We start from the raw sequence: 24,402 nt of genomic DNA on the forward strand, positions 1-24,402 counted from the left end.
AGGGAAATGCAGAGAAGAGGGAAGGGAAAGTATGGGGGAAAGACTGGCCAGTTAGCTTTTGCTCAAAGACCTTCTCTCTCCTAAGATCACTCATTTCACTTGTATCCCTTTTAGGGAAAACTTTCTTCCATAAAGCTGAAAATTGTCTCTGCAGCTGGCACTGAATTCATGTGTCATCAACAGACACAGGAGAAAAAAACCTTTAACAAAATATGTGTTGAATATAGTATGCACGCATGCAAAAAAAAGTGCAACAATAATAAAATAATGGGAAAAAAACCATTTTTTTAATGGGAATAGTGGGGAATAATGGACTTTACCCAAAGCATCTTTCAAGGACTGAGAGTTAGTTTTATTCCTACAGCAAACACTAGGAAGTTTCCCAGCAAAGGAAGGATGCCTACAGTCCCCACTATGATAGCCCCCAGGGCTGGAGGGGACCTTCGAGAGCGCATACTATTGCCTCCCAGATATGTCACCCAGCCTGTGTGCGCTTCCAGCGACAGGACCTGACTACTTCCCGAGGCAGTCGATTCCATTTGTGGACAGGCTAGGTGCTATATATTTGCCCCTTTAAGGGATGGTAGCGGGGGTACAGATCGGCACCCTGACTGATGATTTCACCAGGGAGGAAACTCCGGGTGCGGGGGTCGGACGCCTCCCTCCCCAGCAGTCATGGCCTCCCAGGAGTAAGATCCTGTTTGCTGCCCTTGTCTTTTCCTTCAGCTGAGGCCCGGATCTCTAGCTTCGGCAGATTAGTTTTACTTCTGCTGCGCAGGCCTCGGAAAGGCCGGCCAGTCCCTCTCCCGCAGATCTGAGGGCCGATTCCCCGAGATCAGCAGCCGGGGCTAGGAAGGCAAGCTGGAGCAGCGAGGCAGCGCCCCCTCCCCGCAGCCCCAGGCGCAGGTTGCAGCACCTCCTGATCTCTCTCTCTTCTGTCCCCAAGGGCTCGTGGGCCCCCAAGAAAGAGCCGTACGCCCGGGAGATGCTGGCGATCTCCTTCATCTCGGCCGTCAACCGCAAGCGCAAGAAGAGGTGCGAGGCTCGGGCGCTGGGGAGCAGCACTGACGACGACTCGGAGCAGGAGGCTCACAAGCCCGGGATGGGGGCCCCAGCGGCAGCGCCTTCGGCGGCGACCCAGGACGGCCCCGAAGGGCAGCCCCCGGAAGGCGCCGGGGCCCCGCGCCGCCGCAGCCCCCCGCGGGCCCCGCCCGCCGCCGACACCCGCTCCATAGTCTCGGGCTACTCCACCCTGTCCACCATGGACCGCAGCGTGTGCTCGGGGGCGGAGGGCCGCGGCGCGGGCGGAGGGGGCGCCGGCGACGAGGCGGACGACGAGCGCAGCGAGCTGAGCCACGTGGAGACGGACACGGAGGGCGGCGGCGGGCCGCGCCCGGGGCCGGAGGGCCGGCTGCCCCGGCGGCCCTCCTTCAGTTCTCACCACCTGATGCACTGCGATACTCTGGCCCGCCGGCGCCTCTCCCGCAGCCGGCCCGACGGAGACGACGGGGGCGCCGGGGGCCGGGCTGCCCACCCCCCCGCCGACCTCGCCGGCTCCGCCTCGTCCAGCAGCCAGGAGTCGCTGCGGCCACCGCCCGCAGCCGGGGGGAAGGCGGCCCTGACCGCCCGGCCCTCGCTGACGGAGCAGCTGCGGCTGCGGCTCCGGGGCTCGGCCGACGACATGTTCGGGGTGAAGCTCCGGAGGCCCCTCTCCCCCGAGACCCGCCGCCGCCGCAGCAGCTGGAGGCGCCACACGGTGGTGGTGCAGAGCCCCCTCACCGACCTCAACTTCAACGAGTGGAAGGAGCTGGGCGACGGCGGCGCCCTGACGGCCGGGGAAGCGCCCCCGCCCCGGCCCCACAGTGACAACAAGGACTCGGGTCTCAGCAGCCTGGAGTCCACCAAAGCTCGGCCCTCCTGCAGCTCCGCTTCGCCGCCGCCTCCGGCCGGGGAGCCGGCGGGCCCGCGCAGCCAGGGGCCCCGGCGCGCCGCCGCGGCGCGGCTCCAGCAGTGTCTGTGACCGGGCGCCCCCCCCCGCCCCCCCCGCGGGGTCACTTTTCTGTCCCGCGACCCCCGCTTTGGATCTCGCGGATTTGGGTGGGGCCGCTTCTGTCCCTCCAGTCACCCTTATTTTTCTGCTTGGCCACATAGATGGAAAAGACAAGCGAGGTCTCCTGCGTTTGCGTTTTTGTGCTGGAATTGGTGAGAGAGAAGAAAGCGGGAAGTCGGGGGGCAAAGTGAGAGAGCGAAGAGGACAGGGATGGCAAAGGAGAGCGAGTCAGGGAGAGGAGAGAAGCTGATGAGCCCTGGAGAGAGAAGGGGGGAGAATGTAGGAGAGACGGAGACGTGGGGTCGAGCTCCGGGCGTTCTGGGATGGCCTGGGTGTGCGCGCGCTTCTGTATTCCCTCTTGGAGCCCTTCAGCCCCCTTACCTATGCAGGGGGAATGAAGGAACGGTGAGCGAGGCCAGTTGCTTATTTCTCCCCCCATCCTGACCCCGCACCAGTCGTGGATACCTGGTTCTCCGGAGTTGGGGAGAGGAGTAAACAACCCCGTGTCTCTCGGAGCCATTGTGCGTGGGGGCTGGGGGGAGCTAGGTATCACGTGGACGTGTGCCCCGTGTGTGTATGTCTGTGTTTGTGTGCACCGTAATCCCAGCCAGCAAATTTCTGCAGCAGTTTGCAGCCTGTCCCCAGCTGTCTATAAGCCTCCCTGCTAGAAGTCAACACTTGCTTCTTCCCGCCGCGCAGACTGGGCCGTCCTCCCCCCTCCCCCACTTTGTTCCTTGCTGCTGGTCCAAGTGAGATCTGAGGGAGAAAACGGGCCTCCCATCCCTGAGACAGAGACAAACACGGAGACTTGCCTTGACTCCAAACGTTTGCCAAACGTCTCAGAGCTCGGACCAGCGCCCCAGAAAGGGCTTTGACCATGGGGAGCTGCAGTAGCAAGATCCCCATACAGTTTTTTTTGGAGGGGAGGAGACTTTAGGTGCTTCCTTCTACTTCTCTCTACTTACCTTTTTATTCTTCCAACCCAGTGTTTTCAGGACTTGAGTATCTGGGCCACCATTTCCCTTGGGGGACAGGGATCACTGCCACCCACGCTCACCTACACATACACAACCCACTGACTAAGGAATCAAGTTGTTCCCTTCAAGGTGGGTGGGTGGGTGGGCAGGGCTGCCACTTCTCTCCCCACATTGTAAATAGACTGAAAATAACCAGATGACTCCACCCCACTCCAAAATCCAGTCATTCCAGGGAAGCCTTGACGGGGATTTCACTTTCTATGGCTGGCAGTCCTATTTTATGCAAAGATTTGCTGTAAAGTGGATTTCTCTCCCCACCCCTTTTTTTGTAAATAGTGTCTTTAAATGTGTAACATATTATAAAGAATTTATAAGGATTTTTAAAGATGTTTCACTCATTTAAAAAGTGCTGTAACAGTGTTGGATAAATTCCACTTTCTTCCCCAACTCTTCCCCTCCCATCTCCGCATGTCTCTTCTTTCCATGTGTCATTGGGACACCTTTCTTTAGGCAACAACTAAAAGTTTCTGCTTCTGAAGAATCCTGTCTTAAAAGTGCAGTCTATATATTGGAAATAAATGGCCTTCTTCAAAGAGTCTCTTGCTTTCCTTGTTTGGGTGGGATCAAAAACAACTTTGACCTTAGAGAACATTTTATCCAATGGTTAACTTTTTCTCTAACATAAACCCTTCTGGCATTGTGGTGAGACCACCTTCTTAGAATACCCTTTTTAAGTGCAAGAAATAAAATTTATAGTGTTACAAAGAAAATACGATTAAGAAAAAAAAATTTTTTTAAGAACCCCTGGATACTAGTCCATTCCCTTCATTTTACAAAAAGAAAGGGGGGGAGGGGAACAGCCAGATGGCAGTGGATAGAACTCCAGCCCTGAAGTCAGGAGGACCCGAGTTCAAAGGTGATCTCAAAAGCTTAACACATACTAGCTGTGTGACCCTGGATAAGTCATTTAACCCCCATTGCTTCAACAACAAAATTCAGAAAGAATTGTGCTAGAAAGGTCAAATGAATTGCCTAAGGTCACACAGCAAGAGGCATTTCTGGGATTTAAACCCAGAAACTCTAGATCCAATAATATTCTCTTGAATCATGATGACAGATATATCAGGGAGAGGGGAAGGTCACAAGACCAATGAGATTTAGATTTGGAAGGACATGTAATCAAACACCCATCTCCACCCTTTTTATCTTTTCCCCCTTCTCTCTTTTTATAAATTTTTAAAATTAATTTTTAATTTTTTTCTAGTTGTACATGTAAACTTTTTAAATACACACTTCTTATGAGTCATGCTGTGAAAGAAAAATCAGAACAAAAGGGAAAAACTGGAAGAAGGGAAAAAAACAGAAAAAAAGTGAACATAGCATGTGTTGATTTAAATTCAATTTCCATAGTTCTTTTTCTGGATACAGATGGCATTTTCTATCTAGAGCTTATTGGGACTGCTTGGAATTCACCCATTTTGTAGAGAAATAGAATCATTTCTTTACAAGCAAAGAGCTGTAAATGTAATGGCCATTAATTGCATCAATAATATCAGCCATCCGGCCAGTTCTCAGGAATGGTTCTTTAAGTCTTAGGTGCACTTTGGAGTTAATTGAATGTTGAGTATACTGTTGTGCTTGTTTGGACTGAGGGTAAAACATGATCTCTTGCTACAGAAATAAGTGAATGGATGCCTCTATTGCCTCAGTAGCATAGAAGTGACCCTGGATTCTTAAAGGCTGTTTGTGGAATTCAAACCCTAATAAGTCCTGGCCAAGTTGGAAAAGCTTAAGTTACTGATTGAACTATTGCTTGTGTAGCCTCTGTCATATAGTACAATTTGCACTTACTGGTCTTGAGTACAAATAAGTTCTCCATACATGAGTTTTTTTTGTTTTGTTTTTTTAACTTTTTGGGTACAACTCATACTTTAAGCCCATGAGGGGGTTGAGATCTGCTTCTATGGAATTCACAAGTCTTTACACATGTTTTTAACAAAATATCATTTTATTTTGGTATTAATGGATTTCCTTTGTGATCCTATGTGTTTTATTTTATGCTTTTAAAAAATATCATTCTAAGAAGTCCTTAGGCTCCACCAGATTGTCAGAGAGGTTCATGACACACAGACTTCCAAACCTACTGGCAGTTTAAGAAGCCATCCTGATTAGCTGAAAGATTATAAGATTGTAGGAGAAAGAAATAAACTGAATCCAAAGTACTAAAGAGAGCCACTCCCAAACTGGTGGTAAGTGCAGAGGGTATTTTGGACTTGACAGATGTCATTCTCAGTATAGGGAAGGTCAACTACAAAATGATTCAGCTCTAGGTGTAGGGAATAGTCATTGGCAGGGGATAGAACTTTAGCTAGAAGAGAGCTAAACAAGCCTGAGATTCCTCACTCAGGGCTCTGTTACTTTGCTATGTGAACTTTCGAATATCCATATTCTTGAGACATGTTGACCCATCTTCCCTTTTCCCTTTTTTTTCCTTTTGAGAAAACCACAGAAAATGTATGCTTGTAGTCTGGAATATGTGGCTTTGGGCTAGAAAAGAAGGAAGTCAGATGAAAGAAAGTTGAAAGGTGATTAACTTCTTTATACCAGAGATTGTCTTATTTTTCTTTTTGTATCCCCAATACTTATCACCATGCTTTGCACATAGTAAAACCTTAAGTTTTACTTTTTCCTTTCTCATCTACCCATTCATTGATTCTCTAAGATTTGGGCTTACTAACTTTTGGTGAAATCATTCATTCTTTAAATTCATTTATTTCCTAAGTCCTGAGCCTGCAGCTTCTCTTATGAGATCCCCTTAAGATAACAGGATACTTGCTTATTTGTCAGCATTTGGGATGGAGATCAGGAGTGAAGAACTTCCTCATGAAGAAAACTAAGGTTTCTTTTTTTCCTTGATATCAAAAGATAAGAAAACCTAGACTAGGGGAGCCTAGAGGCAAATTGAGAGTCAGGATGCTCTGCAGAGGTAGAAATGAGTGTGGAATGAGTATTGGACATAAACCTTGATGATATTATGGAAGAATAGGAAAAATCCCAGCACATTCACACTCCCTCTAATAAAAGTGGTTTGCATGCTACGCCAGATAAATCCATCTGGAGTTACATTTAAGTTTGGATTAAACTCCACAGAATTTCTCTATTTTTATGTCTTTCCACTTGGTTGGAAAATTCTTAATTTCTCCTAATTTCTTAGGAGTAAAAATTCCTTTGGGAAAACTCCAATCCTTTGGGAATTTCCTTCACCTTGGTTAGTATAGAGAAACTGTAAAATCCTCCCTGGGGGTGGGATGGCAGTTATCATCCCAGCTCTGGATTCCCAGGACAATCAGTGGGGCTCAAATAAAGACAGGTAGAATGCCCAGGAAGGTCTATTAGAGCCAACTATGATGAAACAGCAATTGCCTGTGAATTGATACACCTAATGGCAGGATTGAGAGAGAACCATTTAGATAAGCCTCAAGTAAGCCTGTCCCATTGGGCAAAACGGAGAGAAGCTAAAAACTAAAATGTCTACTATGAAATTTGGTTTTCATTATACCGGAAACCAGATACTGCCTCGAGCTACCAAGCAAGAAAAGAGATGCTGGCAATAGTCATGAAAGTATACAGAGATCTGGGTTTTGAAATCAGAAAGTTCAGCTCATCTGAGAAAACACCTCTCTCCACACCTTCAGGGAAGGGGAATGGTGATGTCCAAAGTTGTGGGCTATTACATGTATTGTCAGATTTTTTTTTTTTAAATGTAGGATGGTTTTGTTCATCTTTATCTTGCTCTTTATAGTTTCAAAAAAAATCTTTGTTATATATTGATTTTCCCCTTGTATTTTGGGTTTTGTTTTTAATTTTTTTGTTATAGGTAATTGCTCTCTATGAGAAGATGGGAAAAGAATAAAGGAAGAAATGTAGGTGATGTAAAAATTAAAGACATCAATAAAAATGAGTTTTTTTTTAAAAAAAAATCCATCTCAGCAATCAAAATGAAATTGTAGCTGTTGGAATGGAAGAAGGGTTTGCTAAGAATACCAATGCTTCTGTGATGGAAGGATTTACAGATCTAAGAAACCAGGGTTAACAAGATACATTGCAATGTCACTAGGTATCTGGACACAAACTGAACACTAAGGGGGCATCCAGGCATCCAGTTGGACTTTTGGCTAACTTCCCAGCAAAATAGGCAATGGAGTGAGGGGCAGGGAAGGGGAGAGGAAGCATGGGACTTAGCAGCATCCTGGAAAGGATATTACAGTATGACAGAGTAGCTCCCACTCCAGATTCAGATTGAGTTGAAAATGGAGGAAGAAATGGTGCTCTGAAGATTATTCAGGGACTAGTTGGATGAGAGTTTACGAAAAGATTTGATTAGCAGCAAGTCACAAAAAGGTGGAAATTTTTGGGAGGGGGAGTAGTAAATAGGGTCTTTCTTCATGGATAAAGTAACAGAAGCAGCCTTGGGAATCAAAGGATCAATTTCTGCCTCTCTGTTTTCTAGTTATAGGACTTTGGGTAAGCCATGATTTCTTCAGTTTCCTTCCCTAGCTGGAAAGTGCTCTATCTATCCCAGTGGACAGAATTTAAAGTCTTTGACTCAAAGTAAGGTTGTCACCCCCAGGATTTAGGTCAACTCCAAGGACTAGAAACTACAAGGGTCTCCAGGAAAGCCTCTTTGAGAAGCATACCATTACAAAGGGAAGCACCAGGAATAAGCCAGAGAGGCTTATCACTTTAAACTAGTAATATTTAGTCACCGGAGGTGTGCAGAGTAGATTTGGACAAATATACAAAGGCTTGCAAGGAGGAGTCTGGTGAGAATTTTCCATTCAATGATGTCTTCAAAGTAATCATGAAGGTAGATGGATCGAGAGCCGGGAAATAGCTCCTCAGCATCTTTCCAATTTCCAAGCATACATATGGAGTGAAAAAGTGTCTGAAATGGCTTTAGAACATGAGAAAAAGACATAGGAGTCTTGTCCTAAACTGGATTAGAAGCCTTTGAACTGAGCCTGTCTATAAAACAAAGACCTTTCCACCCATACAAAGGGAACAGACATTTCTGGACATCTGCAAGAGGACAGGGGGAACTGCTAGAGACTTAGACATCCTCCTGCCAACTGTCTGGCAGAAGTCAGAGTAGAAATGCACAGAGAAGCATCACACTAAGGGAGAACTGTTGATTTTCGCTGGCACATCAGACTGTATTTTACCCAAGAGGTTGAGTGCTGCAGGAAAGATTTCTCCAGCCTATGGGCTTCTCTGAATAACCCCTACCCTGGCCATGGAGTCTCCCTTTACCGGGGGAAGGATGCCAGGTGAAGGCAAGAACTTAGTTTCTAGTCCAACAGGGAGTAGGGACTGTTGAAATAGGAAAAGTAGAGTGTGTTATTGATAGAGCCAGGAAATAAGGTTTGAAATAAAGATGGCACTCATCATGGTAGCTAGTTGATTACCGGAAAACCTAAGTTGGGATACCAGCCTTGAACTAAACTTCAAGAAACCATCATTGGAGACTAGGCTCATCCTTAACAAAAGGCTGACAAAATATCTCGAACTAAGGGTCAGGGAAAGATTGGAATTCCAGGAACTCAAAACTGGGTTGTTTCAGGACCCTGGACAGCCAAAAGCTGAAGAGAGGAGGCATTTTTTCCCCTGGGGGCCAAGACTAACACAAAACCCCAGGGAGGGAGGGAGGGAGGGGTCTTTGGCAGTAGCCAAGATTACATATATCTTAGTCGGGAGCCATTAGGGAGTCCTGGGAGCCCATACCCAGAGACAGAACATGATGCAAATTCTAGGAGGCACTTCAGACAGCACCATTCCTGGAAATGGAGTCAAATCAATTCTCTCAGGCTAGCTTTTAAGGAATGAGCCAATTTAGAAATTTGTTCTTATGGCTCCTTCCTTACACCTTGTGTGGTTACACTGGATAACAGCAGTGAAATCCAGGATCATTACAAAGGGCTGAGAAATCAGGATCCTCTTGATACTTTCCTGTGCCCCAAGGAAGGTAGAAAGATAAAATAACCAGACAGCAGTCCAGAGAGGAGGAGATCCAGGAGAGGAAAAAGAAACAAGTTTTATTAAAGCCCCAAACACTTGGCTAGAAAAAACAAAAAGGAAAGATGAGGAAGGACATTAAAAAAGAGGGAGGGAGAGAGAGAAAGACAGAGACAGAGAATACAGCAACCCTTTTCCATTTAGAAATTGTCAAGTTACACTGACAGAGATCACAGAATATCCAAAGCAGCCAGTCATTGCTACACCAACACGAGCCCCATGGGGAGGGGAAGGGGAAGCACAGAGCTGCCCCAGCCCTAGGAGACCCCACTCAGGGCCCTCGGGGTGTGGCTCCTGTGGAAGCAGCCTACTGGGGGAAGGAAAAGGAAAAGAAAATGCCCATGCGAGAGCCACGGCACAGCAGGGAAAAGGGGGGAGGAGGGCCCCCCAGACTTCTTAGATTTCTTTTTGTCAAGCACACATGGACGGACAACAGACGAGTGCGAGCAGTGGGGCGCATGCAGCAAGCAGGGCTAGAAGGGCAGAGTGGGAGCGTGCTGCGGGTGGGTTTGATAAAAAACAAAATTTGGCAGGGGGGCAGAGAAGGTGGTCTTTATCTGGGGGCCAGAAAGGGTGGGGATCGGTCCATTCCCTTCCCCTGGTGAAGGCTTTGGGCAAGAGGCAAGAGTGATGGGACAAGCATATGCACAAGGGTACCGGGTGCATGTACAAGCATGGAGGTGGACACATGCATACTCACAGGACCATGGACTCCTTCCTTCCCCTCCATACACACAGAGGTGCAAGGAAGGGAAAGAAGCCTCTTCGATCCCCCCTTGACGCTCCTTTCAGCCAGCAGAAGTGCTGGGAAGGAGAGCAAGGGTGTCTTTCTAGTAATTCATCTGTCCCCTTGCCCCTTGGCTTCACACAGGCCACAAAGGGACATTACACTCAAGACAGTGACAATGAGGTACACACTTGGCCTCCAAGGGAGAGGGACAGGCGGAGCACAGGCTGGGAGAGGGGGCAGGGGAGGGAGAGGGGGATGATCCCCATTGGGCAGGAAGGGTGCAGTCTGGAGGGAGGGCACTGAGCTCCAAAAGTAGGAAGGATCAAGGTTAGGAGAACAGCTTGCAGGGGTGGGAGCAGATCCACTCCCCAAGGCTGAGGTGGGGGGAGGGAGAGGGGTGTCTCTGTACAGCCAAATTGAACCAAACCAGAAGTCAGACAAACTTGCCTCCCCGACCCTGGCCTCCCGGCCCCCTCCCCCGCCAAACAGTGGCCAGGGAGAGTGCTAAGGTTTCTTTTTTTCCCATTTTTAAATATTTATATATATTTATATTACGTATATTATATATATATATAATATGTAAATATATTTTTAAAACAATATAAAATGTTAAGACACTTCACTTAAATGTAAAGAGTTGCCTGCAATTAAAAGTAATTGCATCATTTATGAGGTTCCCCTTTTTTCCTTTATATTTTTTTTGTGGAGGGGGGAGTTCAGGAGGGTTCAGTTTTTGTGAGTTTTTTTTCCTCTTCTATATTATTCTTCAAAAAACTTCACACACCTTCATACAAAAATGATCCCAATCTTGAAAACAAGAACCAACCAACCACCAACCAAAAAAAACAAAACAAAAAAAAAAAACAACCAAAAAAAAACTTCAAAGTATAGCCCCTTTCCCCCCTCACCCTTTCTCTGTGCTTATACTCTCAGGAGACCCTGTTCCTGGCTGAGCTGATTGCACAACCTTCCCTCATGCACTTTTTGTGCTGGCACTCTTATACCAGTTGTGCTCCAGATGCTGGGGAAGAAGGTGGGAAGGGATCTTCTTTTCCATTCTAGGTCCATTCCCCCAGCTTTCATTCAGTCATCTAGCCCCACCATCTTGGACCCTGGAACAGTACTAGGTTCCTTCCAGTCCAAGACCCACTCGAATATCTCAGGATGGGCCCAAATTCACTACAGGGCCCTGGGCCAGTGCAACTCCTAGACTAGTAAGGCCTGAGCACTGGCTGGCTGGCCAGTTCCCTTTGTGGCCACCATAACCCAAGTGGGGATTTATGTCCAGGAACTCTGAACCTAAGCCTGTTTCTCCACCACTTCAGGACTTCCCTGAAAATTCCTATATTTCTAATGGGGGAGAGGAGAATCAGATAAGCTTCCTTACGCTCTCCTTTTTCTCTGTCCCTCACTGACTTATCACAGATTCCCACACAATCTGGCAACCACCCCAGTACCACATCATATTCCCAAAACCACCTATTCCCTGCTGCCTTTCCCCCTCCTTTTAAATAAATTAATGACATTTAAAGTGCTAAATTAATAAACTAAAAGCAAAGTCTCTTCCTGGGGTTCCTCACCCCCAGGGCAGCATCCCCTCAACATTGGACTGCCCCTGTCCACAAACTCACAGAATCTAAAACAGGCCCCTAACCCTAGTTCTGGATTCTGTGGATAGATCCTTATTGCCAGTAAAGGGCAGACCTCATGTCCTCTCCCTTGAAGACATAGACAAGAAGGCCTCCCTGCAGCCCCTGAAACTGGAGGCTCCGTCTCCTGTCCGTTCAGCTTGGCTTCCAATGCCTCTTCCAGGAAGAGAGAACCAGGATAGCAGCAGCGACAGATTAACAGTCATGTCCAGAAGTCAGACAGTCAGAAGGTGTTTCCAGGGTCTCTCTTTGTCCCCCCATCTCTAAGTCTCCTCATTAGAGTTGGGTCCAATGTCCAGTTCTTCTCCCACGAAGGTATCAGAGTGGGAGAGGGGTTACCTTTCACAGCTCCAAGTCCTCATGGCTTGGAAATTCCAGACATGGATCGAAGTTCATTTGGAGCAGTATCAGGAAGCCAGAAGGGAATCAGGAAAAAGGAAAGGGGGAAAGTGTGAGAGAGAAGGGAGGAGAGGATGGACGAGAAGAATGGGGATGATAAAATTGGGACAGAAAATAGGGAGAGGGTGCAGCTAGATGGCACAGTGAATAGCACACTGGCCCTGGAGTCAGGAGGACCTGAGTTCAAATCTGGCCCCAGATACTTAACATATACTAGTTGTGTGACTCTGGGCAAATCACTTAAACCCCAACTGCCTTGCCCCCAAAAAAAAAAAAAAAAAAAAAAGAAAAAAGAAAAAAGAAAGAAATGATGAAAATAGGGAGAGGATGTACTTCAAGAGAAGACCATTCTGGGACAGAAAGGGGTGAGTGGTGTGTTTGATTTTCATTTTTTTTGTTTTGGTTTTTAAAAAAAGTCATTAAAAGTGGATTATTTAAAAAAAAATCAAAAACACCACAGGTGGGAGTAGGGCAGCTAGAAGGTGGGCACAACTGCGGCAAATCCTGTTGAGATTCTGGAAGAAGGTATGTTGGGAGTGGGGAAATAAAGGAAATATGGTGAGAGGTAAGTAGAAGGAGGAAGAAGAGGGGAGGAAATGGGAGGAAAAACATAGGGCTTTAGAAGGAGATGGAGGAATTCCTTGTCCCAAAGGAAGTCAATACAGGAATGGAGGTTCTGGAAGCGGAGGGTTTTTCTGAGACTGGGCTTGAGGTCTCATTCGATCCGCTCATCTCTTTAGATGGTCTATTGACCTGGAACAACAACAATAAAAAAAACAGGGGTCAGTGGGACTGAGGGCCAGTATCTGTACTTCCAGCCAAAGGAAAAAACCCTTTAGGCATCTATGAGAAAAACGGTCTTAAAAAGAAATGGGTCAGAGGGAAATCTGGAGAAGGAAATTCCTGGACTGGGTGAGACAGAGTGTAGGTGCATTGTATGGACAGAAAGTTACAAGAGCTGAAAGACCAGGAAAAGAGTGCAGCCTACGGAGGGGAGAGGAGAGAGAAGAAAGTAGGTGGGACCAGAGTAATCCATTCCCAGAACCCCCAGAGAATTACCGGGGAAGGGCAAGAACAGGAGATGGAGAAGAGGAAAAGGCAAGGAAAGGGAGGAAGAGAAAAACTCAAAAAACATGAATCTAATTAAGGTAATCAATAGATGTTTACTGATTAATGTAACCCCTTTGTTTTTTCAGAGAACCCTAAGATATTAGTAACACTAAAACCTCAGCAGAGCTCATGTACATGAACGTGTCATCAGACAGAGGAGTATCTAGAGTTCCTTGGGAGTTCACAACCTAAAGTACACACATCTCTGGGGAACACAAGAAGTTTGTTAAGGGAATTTGGGGAATTAAACTCTATTTTATTTCTTGTGTGAATATGCATGGCAAGTTTTACAAATTATTTCCTTTCATATTGATATTGATATCATTGATATCATATAAGAGACAAGGGAAAATTCACAGAAAACCAAACTACCTGGGCATCAGAAAAGATGAGAAATACTTTGTCAAGACAGAATCCTTGACGGTCTTGTGCTAACCACTAAACATTACTCCTTTACAAAGTATCCCATTCCATTTTCAGAGTCACATTCAAAAGATTTCCTTCTATTGAGTTGAAATTTGCCTTCCTAGAACAGCCACTCATCAGTCCTAATTCTGCCTTCTAGTGCTAAAAGTAAAACTAATCTCTCTACCTGACAGCTCTGAAAGACTGAATTATGAATTACCATGTTCTCTCCCTAATTCTTTTCTCTTTTGCAGGCAAAACATTGCCAGCACCATTAATTGTTTCCTATGTAATGCAGAATAAAGAGAATTCTTGTTCTAAAAGAGGGTGACCAGGTGACTCAAGAGACTCTACAAATGTGCTCACCATCTTAGCTGCTCGCCTCTCAATGTGCTTCAGTTTGTCAGTGTCTCCTATCAAAACTAACATCCCAAACTGAAGACAATATTTCAGATGTTATCTGATCAATGGAGGCTACAAGAAGACAACCATTTACCTTGATTTTGGATGTTATTTCTTCCAATGATGCAGTCCAAGACCGAATTAACTTTCTGGGCAACCAAACCCCATTGAACTTGCAGACAACAAAAACCTCCAGGCCTTTTTCACCGGAGTTGCTACTAAGTTTCACATAAACTGCTGCTATTTTCCCAACCTGTATTTCCACCATTGATTTTCTGAGCCCAAATGTGGGACTTCACATTTATTCCTGTTGAATATCATTCTATTGAATATATCACCCTACAATCATTACTGCTGAGACTGAATTCAAATCTGGTCTCAGACACTTAATTAACACTTCTTAGCTGTGTGACCCTGGGTCAGTCACAATTGTCTCAGCAAAAAGAATGTTGCCCCCTTTAGAACCTTCTTCCAGAATGACATAGATCCATTAATCAAGCACAGTAAGTTACAAAGTTCAATGAGCACATGTACTGGGCTACCCTACATGTTTCCATCTTGTCGAAAGGATGTCATGGGAGATGATTAAATGCCTTGCTGAAATCAAAGCATTGACTATTATAACTGTGGCCTTCTCTTGATCTAATATCCCTGGTCATAAAAGGGACTGTGGGACAAAAGATAAGAGTGCTGGCTTGGGAACCAGGAGGACCTGGGTTCAAACCTTGCTTCATACAGACTAGCTGTGTGACCCAGGACAAGTCACTTAATCTCTCAGTGCCCTGGACTTAACTAAGACTCTAAGCTGCAGAGAAAGTACATTGCTAGAAGAAGCTTCTTCACCTGGGAGTTCTCTGTGCCGGTGAAATCACAGGTCCAGTTCCTCTCCCTCTCCTTGTTCTCAGTCAATCTGTATTACCTCCCAGTGAGCAAAACATTCTCTATCCACCCATCTATCTATCTATCTATCTATCTATCTATCTATCCACTAGGGGTTGTAGGTAGATTTCAGGGGGCTTAGAAGGGAAGCAAAATTTATCTTTACTTTTTAAAATTTCTAAATGAAATTTATCATTCCTTCGATGATTAATTTTTTAAACTCCCAACAGCATTCATTACTGAGAGAAAGAGCCCAGGCACCCAAAGCAACAAAGTTTAAGAACTCTTGTTCTAAGCTCTTATAAACTAAATGCATAATAATTCATACTGGATTTTTTACATCAAGCTCATTAGCCTACAGTTTCCAGAATTCTTTCCCCCTTTTTTGGAAGTCAGAAAAACCCGCCCATTTCAAGCTTTCTTGTTCTTCACAATTTCTCAGGATTGGTGACTTGGCTCCATGATGTAATCTACACATTCCTTGAGTTCCTTGGGATGTCATTCATCTGGGCCTAGAGAACTGAACTCCTTTAAGGCAGCTTACTACTGTAATAGGCTGAGGTTTGAGTTGATGCACTGAGGTCCCAACTAAATAGGCTAAATAGTAATTGGACTATATTAATATACATGCTTGGATAAAGAATGGCCCCCGCCCACTGTGCAAGTCCTGATGTGTCGTAGAGGAAATGACAATTTTGGTGGGTGGAGACAGAGAGACAGGAAGAGAAGCTGGGAGAGATTGGCCCGGGTTCCATACTCCTAGCTGCTGGTCGTGTGGCTGCTGGTCTAGCTAGCTTCTTGACTCAGCTACACACATTGCTATTGCCCATTCTCTTCCACCTCTGATCTTTCTTCACTGAGAATAAAGACTGACGACTTTCCCCTAACCTGAATTCCTGACTCTGGCTGATTTTAAAATACGTGGTCTTCACATACTATATTTCCTTTCCTAACTTGGAATGCTGATTTCTAGAATTGTGATCATTGAATCCAAATCCCACTTTTTTTTTCTTATAAAGGAGAAAACTGGGTGGCACAGTGGATAGAGCACCTGCCCCGAGACCTGTTCAAACACAATCTCAGATACTTACTGGCTATGTGATCCTGGACAAGTCACTTACTCCCAACTATAAAGAAGGAAAAGGAGAAGGAGGGGGAGGAGGAAGAAAAAGAGGAAGAGATGATGGCAATAAGGACGGAAGAGGTAAATTAACTTGCCCATGATCACTTAGATAGTGACTGGCAGTGCTAGAAGTCAACCCAGGTCTTCTCACTCCTCAATGTGTTTTTGGGACACCATGATGCTTCCATCTCTTTCTCATCCATATTTGTTCAGCTTTGAAGAGCTTTGTTCACTTTGAAAAGTTTTCTCCTTGGTGGGAAAGCAGAACAGGAGTTGGGGAGCTATACCTAGCCAGTGATCCCATCTTTTCTCTCTCTTCATCTAACGTCAAACACAGCTTCAAAGAGCTCTTTTCCCTCCCTTTACCTTTTTCTAAAATTTCCACTCATCCTGAGCTTCTGCCATCCTTCTCTGTTCTTGCAAGTCTGGGCTACTCTTTAGTACTTATCTTTGGTTATGTGTCCCTCCTTCTAGGTTTTGTTCTTGTCCTTTAAAAAGCTGAATTCATTAGTGAGATCCCAGGACTCATGCTGCTCTCTTTAGATTTGAAGTCTTTCCCTTTTTTCTTTGCATAAGTCATTTGTGATGACAATATCAGAATTTTATTTTGAAACAATCTTCTGGCCCTCTATTTTTTTCAGAGGTTTGGGCTGTCAGATCATACTTACTTTTGAAATTTTTTTCCTTTGAAATCTCTCTTCCTAATATAACAGGTGCTTCTGCATCACTGTTTCATCTCTATGTGAAGCCAAGGGGCTCCGATGTTTCCTCCACAGAGGAAAAGAGAATTTATAAGACACTGGAAAGTAAAACTGTCAACATTCTCTCTAAGGCAATCAATCAACCAACATACATTTATTAAACACTTACTATGCCATGGGAGAGCAGCTAAGTGGTGAAGTGAATAGAACACTGGGTCTGAAGTCAGAAGGACTGAGTTCAAATCTGGTCTCAGATACTCACTAGCAAGTCACTTAAACCCTGCTTGCCTCAGTTTCCTTATCTGTAAAATGAGCCAGAGAAGGGAATGGCAACCACTTCAATATCTTTCCCAAGTGAAATGGCTGGACCACAATGTGTTACACACTGTGCTAAGCATTGAGCATATAAGGAAAGACAAAAACATGGATCCCAGATCTCAGGGAGAGGACAGGGAGAAAGAGGAGTGAAAGATGGGAAAGGATAAAATATAAATAACAAGAAACATAAAAGATATATTTTATCTTTATCTTTAAACAAAAAATGGATGGAAGGCACTATCAGCAAGAGAGACCAGGAAAAACCTCATCCGGAACAAAGCATTTGACTCTAGGGGAAATGTACTGCCAGAGACCATGCTGAGGAAGGAAGGCTCCTCAGTAGGATAGGATATATAGTTACATAGATCTGTACCAAGATCCCTCCTTCCTTCCATGCTTCCCTTGAGTGCTGCATTTTTCCATTACTATGGGAAGGATGGTTGATGTTAGAAATTGATCCCGGGGCAGTAGGTCCCCCTGCATTGAGATTGCTGGACTTCCCTGAAGTACCTCTGACAACTTAGACACAACCACACTGAATGTTGCCAGGATGGCCCAAGAGTCTACTGGTCATTGACTGTGACTGTTGGAGTTTAAGGATGAGGAGGAGACCCAGAACCTTGAGCAGAGACAGGGATTGGCAGCTCCTGAGGATCTTGCCAATTGGCATCTTGCCACTTGCCCATAGTTCTTCTATTTTCTCTTTTCATAAAGAGAAACTGAGGTCTCAGACACATACACTTCTCTTTATTCCACTCCCAAAGCTGTGGGTATGGGTAGTTCAGGAATTTCAACCTGCCATCCCCATAGAGCTGAAAGGCAGGCAAAAGCAGGTTTCCACTTCTTAGTCCCCTTTGTCCAATTATCTACCATGTCACACCCACAGTGAAATGAACCCCAAGGCTTGGGTCTGGGCCCTCTTCTGTTTGCACTCTCCCTCCTGGTGACTTCTTCCATTTTCATGGGTTCCATTACCACCTCCATACAGATAATATCCAGATCTATATACCTAGTCTTAATTTCCCTCAGAACTGCCTATTGGACATTTCCAATAGGATGTCCTGCAGGAATTCCTTTAAACAGAATTCAAAATCTTTCTGGCCAAATCCAATCCTCTTCTGAGATCACTTCTAATTCTATCTCTTTTTTCTATTTCATTGTATTTTTTCTATTTCTTTTTTATTAAAGCTTTTTATTTTTCAAAACATATGCATAAAATTTTCACCATTAGTCCTTGAAAAACCTTGTGTTCCAATTTCCCCCTCCTCCCTCGAGCCCCCTCCCCTAGATGGCAAGCAGTCCAATATATCCAACTCTATCTCTATGATCCTATGAGTATCTCACATTCTTGTCTCCTTCTCTCCCTACTAGCATAACCACCATTTTAGTTCAGGATCTCATCACTTCTCACCTGGACTATCACAACAGACTCCTATTTGGAATCCCTGTCTCAAGCCTCTCCTCAAATTTCAATTCAAACCCCACACAGCCATCAAAGTGCATAGGTCTGACTATGTCACTTCCCCTCCTTCACTCAAGAATCACTATTGGCTCCCTATTACCTACAGGATAAAATACTAACTCTAGCATTAAAAGCTCTTCACAACCCTTTCTACTTTTTTAGTTTTCTCCTCCCTACAGTCTAGTCACACTGACATTACCAGTTGTTCCTCACATACAACATTATGATTGTGCTGTTGTACATAAAATGCTAGACTCAATATTCAAATCCTATTTTAGACATTTAATAGTAATATCACCTAATCTCTCTGTGACTCAGTTTTCTCATCTATAAAATTAAGAATATGGACTTTACCTGAGGTCCCTTTCAGGTCTAAAATTAGTACTTTGTAATCTCTTAGCTCTGGCTATTCCGCTATATCTGGAATACTTTTTTTTTTTTTACCCCCATCCCTCCCTTTTAAAAAATAACATTTAATTTTTTCTGGCTATACATATATAACTTTTAAAATACACAGTTCTTTATAAATCATGTTCAGAGAGAATAGTCAGAACAAACGGGAAAAACCACAGGAGAGGAAAAAAAAACAGAAAAAAGAAGTGTATATAACATGTGTTGATTTACATTCCATCTCCATAGTTCTCTTTCTGGATACAGATGGCATTTTCGATCCAAAGTTTATTGGGATTACCTTGTGCCTCCATCCCTTCTTATCTCTGGTTTTTTGTTTACTTGTTTGTTTTTTGGCAAGGCAACTGATGTTAAGTGACTTATCCAGGGTTACAAAGGTTACAAAGTGTTAAGTGTCTGAGGCCAGATTTGACCTCAGGTCCTGCTGACTTCAGGATCTGCACTCTATCCATTGCATAATCTGGCTGCCCCATCCCTGGTTTTTCTTTAAAACTCAATTCAATGTATCCTCTAAGAAGCTTTTTCTGATACCCCCACTAATGCTTTGGATTACATTTTTAAACCTAGTTGTCTGTAATAATTAATGGACACATCATCCCATTAAAATGTACTTTCCTTGAAGGCAGAGCCTGTTATGCTGGATTGATTAGTTGGTTGGCTGATGGCAAAAGGCAGATAACTCCATGTAGGAGCTCCTTTCCTTCCATTCTGACTATTTTTCAATTCTTTATGATAATAGTATCTGGAGTATCTGGGTCCTGAAAATAACTACAGGAAAGACCCTAGAATTAGGTAGGTAGATTAAATTCCAGATGCTTACAACCATGGGTTGAGAGAATTTGGGAAGGGAATAGGCTTCAATACCTCCCACTGGCCAGTAGGGATACTGAGATTTTTAGGAATGTTATCCCAAGGAAGCTTGGGATTAAAATCATTGAGCTAGTGATTCAATCCAAGGTAAGTAATTCAGACCCTGCACTCCTTCACTGGATAATTAATATAATCACCATTACACTATATATATATAATATATATATATGACATTATACACACATTATATACACATATTGACTAACACATTGCTTTTTTTTTTTTTGTAGGAAAAGTTGGGTCTGCAGTCAGGAAGGCTTATCTTTCTGCGTTCAAATCTGGCCTCACTTTCTAGCTGTGTGACTCTAGGCAAGTCACCTAAACCTGTGTGTCTCAGTTTATTCATCTGTAAAATGAGCTGGAGAAGGACATGGAAAACCACTCTGATATGTTTGCCAAGAAAACCCCAAATGAGGTCACAAAGAATCAAACATCTGAAAATGACTGAACTCATAGCTTCCCTCATAGCTAACCCTCTCAAGTTTGTGTCACTTACAAATTTGATAAGGAGATTACTTATGTCTTTATCAAAGTCAATTAAAAAAAAAATTCTTAAAAAGCATAAGGCCAAACACAGTTTCCTCAGGAAACCTTCCTAAGTGATATTGAACCAATAACTACTCCTCGTTGAGTTAGACTATTCAATTGGTTCCAAATGCACCTTGTTATACTATGGCCCAGCCAACATCTGTTCATCTCTCCCACAAGAGTAGCATGAGTAATTGTGTCACAATTTTTTGTTCCACGCTAGCTAAGCCAAATCTAGATAAAGCTTTTTCCTGTTTCTCAGTCTAGTAACCCTATCAAGAAAGAGAAAAAAAGTTGCCCTGGAATGATTTGTTCTTGATAAAGTGCTGCAGATATTGTGAAATTGCTGTTTTTATTTGTAGGGGTTCAGGAACTGTACCTGTGATTTCTTTAATACAAAGAACTAATTTCTTGATGAAGAAATTCCCAGATAAGAACCTCCCTCATAAGCTTTTTTTTTTAATTTTATGGAATTAGCTAAGATGATGAACATTTAAATAACCCGCTCAGAATCACACAGTCAATATGTATCAGAAGTGGAATTTGAACTCAAGTATTCCTGCCTCCAAAACAAATTTCTATTATATATATTATATATCACATATATGTATCATATATAATCAGCCATCTGGTATTTTTGGAAAACAACAACAAGCCAAATAAAAGGAGATTAATATAAAAATTCTACATAGGATAAATTACTACTTGCTTCTCGAATTCAAAGAAGATAACAAATTTATGACTTGCTAAAATGAGAAAAGAGATACAATAAAGAGAAAGAGAAGAGTGTCTGGCTCCAAGGGCAACTCTCTTATCTACTATATTTTCTTTCTTTCTAGATGTTCATTAATTATATCTTTAAGAATATGTTCTAGAATTTTGTCATGGATCTAATTTAAACTCACTCTCCCATACTTACAGACTCCATTTCCTTCTTTAGTAAACAAATACAACAAGAAGATAATCGGAGCTTTTACCCTTCTCCATTCTTGTGGTACCTTTTCCACTCTTTTTAATTTCTCAAGGATCATTGACAGTGGTTAAGCCATCAAAGAGCTAACACTTATATAGCTTTTTAGGTTTGCAAAGTGCTCATTTTAACCCAAGAAGGTATATTTTATGATAGGTCATGAAACTAGTAACCATTTAAGGCTGGATTTGAATTCAGGTGTTTCTGATTAGAAGTCCAGTATTCTACCCACTGTGCCACCTAGCTGCCTTTTACATCTTCCTTTTCTTTCAGTACCCACAGACATAGGTCTTTTTGGATAGCGATCTCCCAAGATTTTAGTTGCTTCCACGTCATTTGCCAGCAACAATCCTATTATTGTCCCCATTTTACAAATGAGGAAACTAAGTCTGAGAAGGATTAAAATCACAGAGCCAGCAAGTCTGACATAGGATTTGAACTCAGGACTTCTTGAATCAAAGTCCAGTGTTCTATTCACTAAATCATCTAAATGTCCTCCTATCAATAGAAATTTACTATTATGTGTAAGGTATTATGGTGATATATTTCACCAAAGGCCTTATGATATAATTAGGAAAAAAGGATACTACAGGCAAAAAAAAAAAAAAAAAGACAAATACTAATTGCAGTTAACCTATGTCAAAGACCCTAAGAGTGGGATAAGCACTTGCTTGAGAAGTTCAGAGAAAGAAGAGTTGAAGTGCTTCTAGTGGGGCTTCAGAAAAGTTGTCTTCATCATCTTCATCATCTTTTTTTCTTCTTCTTAAAGTTTCCTGCTCCTCTTCCTCCTCTTCCTCCCACTTCTTCTTCTCAGGATTAATTGACTTGCCCAGGGTCACATAGCTAGTTAATAAGTTTCTGAGGACAAATTTGTACTCAGGTCCCTCTGACTCCAATTTCACTACCTAACCCCAGAGAAGCCTTCTGAAAAGTGAGACTGCCGTTGTGCTCTGAAAGAAATGTAGGATTTAAGCGGAGGAAGAAAGCATTCTATGCGGGGAGAATGAATGAATGAATGAATGAATGAAAAAGCTTGTATCAAGTACTTACTACATGCAAATCCCTCTTTTTTTTTAATCCAGATTTTTTTTTTATAATAACTTTTTATTGACAGAACCCATGCCAGGGTAATTTTTTACAATATTATCCCTTGCACTCACTTCTGTCCCGATTTTTCCCCTCCCTCCCTCCACCCCCTCCCCTAGATGGCAAGCAGTCCTATATATGTTGAATATGTCATAGTATATCCTAGATAAAATATATGTGTGCAGAACCAAACAGTTTTCTTGTATGCAAATCCCTCTTAAGTAGCAGGGATAGGAATAGAAAAAAGTGATCCTTGGCATAGAAACATGAAGGTGGGAAAGTTTAAGGCGTGTTCAGAGGACAGTGACGGGGCTGAAACAAAGGTTTGGTGGGGAAGGGGGAAATGATGAGGCTGTAAAAGGTTCAGGGGGAGCCAGATTGTGGGGAATCTTAATAAATGTTTGGACTTTAGGATACCTGGTGCTAAATGGTCCTTTAATGATCGGACAATGGGGAGACACTGAATGCTTCACAAATGAAAGATTTCATAACTGTAAACGAGGAAGATAAACCTGGCAGTGGAGTTCAGGATGGATTAGAGGGAGGGAGGGAGTAGAGTAAGGAAGACCAGGGAGGAGCTTACAGTTGCATGCAGTCTGGACAGAAGATAACCAAAATCTAAATCAAGGCAACAGGAATACAGAGGAGAAGTTGGCTGGGGGATATTGAAGAAGGTAAATCAGCCTTCGTCCTGATTATTAGAACTAGTAAATAACTAGAATAACTAGAAACATTTTAATTAAGCAGGGTGGGGTATGTAAAGGATGATTCTGGGGTTTAGAACCTTGACATTTCCTCTTCCATGTCTGTATCTTGGCTCACTCTGAACCTCCTTCTCTTTGGAAAAACTCCCCCACCTCCCCCTCATCTGAAGCCCATCTATCATGTGCAAAGGCCAGCTTGCTCCTACACGAAAGCTCCCCTGGCCCCCTGTATGCAATGGAGTTTAATATGTAAGAAATGATTGATTTTCCTCTCTTAATGTTATTCTGATTAAATTCTTTTGCCACTTTCTCACTACTCTTTTAATAGGACCACGCCCCATTTCATAGAATAGAAAATTTAAAACAGACATCAAACAAGATTTTCAGAGTCAGGAATGGGCAGGAATGGAAAGTCACCCCCAGAGTCAGGAAGCCCTCAGTTTGAATCCCACCTTCAATGCTCACTCTCTATCTGATCTATCTCCTTCCCTTGGAAGGAGCTTCAGTTTCTTCATCTGTAAAATGGGGATTAAAAACAGCACCTACCTCACAGGGCTAATGTGAGGACCAAATGAGACAATGACTTGACAGCATTCTGCATGAAGCTTAAAGCACTATGTCTGTTAGCTGTAATTAGGTCATTTAGGACACTTAGGAAGGTGCTTCTTTTGTTTTTATGGAAGTCTCCTTGGGATGGGGAGCAGGGGGATGTCATGAAGAGCAAGGGGAAGGAGTAGAGGAAAGGGACTGAAGCTTGCAGAAAAAAGGTTAATGATCGAAGATGATGGGAGAGCTGGAAAGGAGAGAGGTAAAAGGAAAATGGAAGGCCAGGGGTGCAGGCTTCAGAAAGGACATGGATACCTTCACTTCAGTGGGATGGGTGAGAGCACACATCCTTGGACTAGAGCTGAGAGACCTGCCAAGAGCCAAGAGGGAAGCCTCCTGCTTCCTCCAGGAATTTCTATGGGGACTGGCAGGGTGGGCACTAAAGGGTGGGCTCCTCCCAGAAGTGGGCAGATCCCTGCTTCCATACCTGCTGTTGGCCCTGGATCCGCATGTACTCTGACCGCTGTTTGCTGTGCTTGCCTTTGTCTGGGCTGCTGGCCTGTCCTGGCTTCAGCCTGGAGGCCCCTGCTGTGACCATCTTCATAGGTGGGATGGAGACCCCGCCGCTCTGTGAGGGGCAGAAACCGGGGTCAAAGTTGGAGAGAATCCTAGAAAGAAGGAGATTTGGGCTGGACTCGGCTGCCCCCTCTCCTTCCTCTGGAGCTATTCTGGCGTGGCCCCCTCTGGATCCACTGACCCCCCTTTTTTTGTCTCTCTGGGCCTGGAGCTCTTTCTGTAGGATCTCTCAGGAAAGAAGGGAAATTTGGCCAATTCTTCACTCCTTTGGTCAGAGCTAAGCACACAAAATGGGCATTGCTCTCATCAGGTTTCAGCTTCCTCAATCTTCTAGAACAGTGATTTGTACCCTTTTTTGTGGGTTCCAGGGACTCCCTTCTTTGGTAGTCCAGTGGCCTAGGGACCCTTTCTCAGGACAATGTTTTTAACTGAAG

At 43.9% G+C, this 24,402-nt stretch overlaps 2 protein-coding genes across 17 annotated transcripts in view; one reads left to right on the forward strand and one right to left on the reverse strand.

Moving 5' to 3' along the window:
- ARHGAP23 (Rho GTPase activating protein 23) overlaps positions 1–3,620 on the forward strand; it is a 130,980-nt gene extending 127,360 nt beyond the window's left edge. For all 8 annotated transcript variants that reach the window (XM_031966141.1, XM_031966140.1, XM_031966139.1 and 5 more), the window contains one exon: positions 947–3,620. In XM_031966141.1, the coding sequence (XP_031822001.1) occupies positions 947–2,020 (1,074 nt within the window). In that variant the 3' untranslated portion in view covers positions 2,021–3,620. The remainder of the gene's footprint in view (positions 1–946) is intronic.
- Positions 3,621–12,146: 8,526 nt separating this feature from the next.
- The window catches only part of SRCIN1 (SRC kinase signaling inhibitor 1), a 121,046-nt gene continuing 108,790 nt past the window's right edge, over positions 12,147–24,402 (reverse strand). For 7 of the 9 annotated variants that reach the window (XM_031966151.1, XM_031966153.1, XM_031966148.1 and 4 more), the window contains 2 exons: positions 23,880–24,020; positions 12,496–12,630 (listed from right to left, as the gene is read on the reverse strand). In XM_031966151.1, coding sequence (XP_031822011.1) covers positions 12,496–12,630; positions 23,880–24,020 — 276 coding nt within the window. Of the gene's footprint in view, positions 12,631–23,879; positions 24,021–24,402 lie in introns of all 9 variants that reach the window. The other 2 variants (XM_031966152.1, XM_031966145.1) reach the window with 1 other exon arrangement.

The sequence above is a fragment of the Sarcophilus harrisii genome, chromosome 4, assembly GCF_902635505.1.
Source record: "Sarcophilus harrisii chromosome 4, mSarHar1.11, whole genome shotgun sequence".
NCBI classification, from domain to species: domain Eukaryota; kingdom Metazoa; phylum Chordata; class Mammalia; order Dasyuromorphia; family Dasyuridae; genus Sarcophilus; species Sarcophilus harrisii.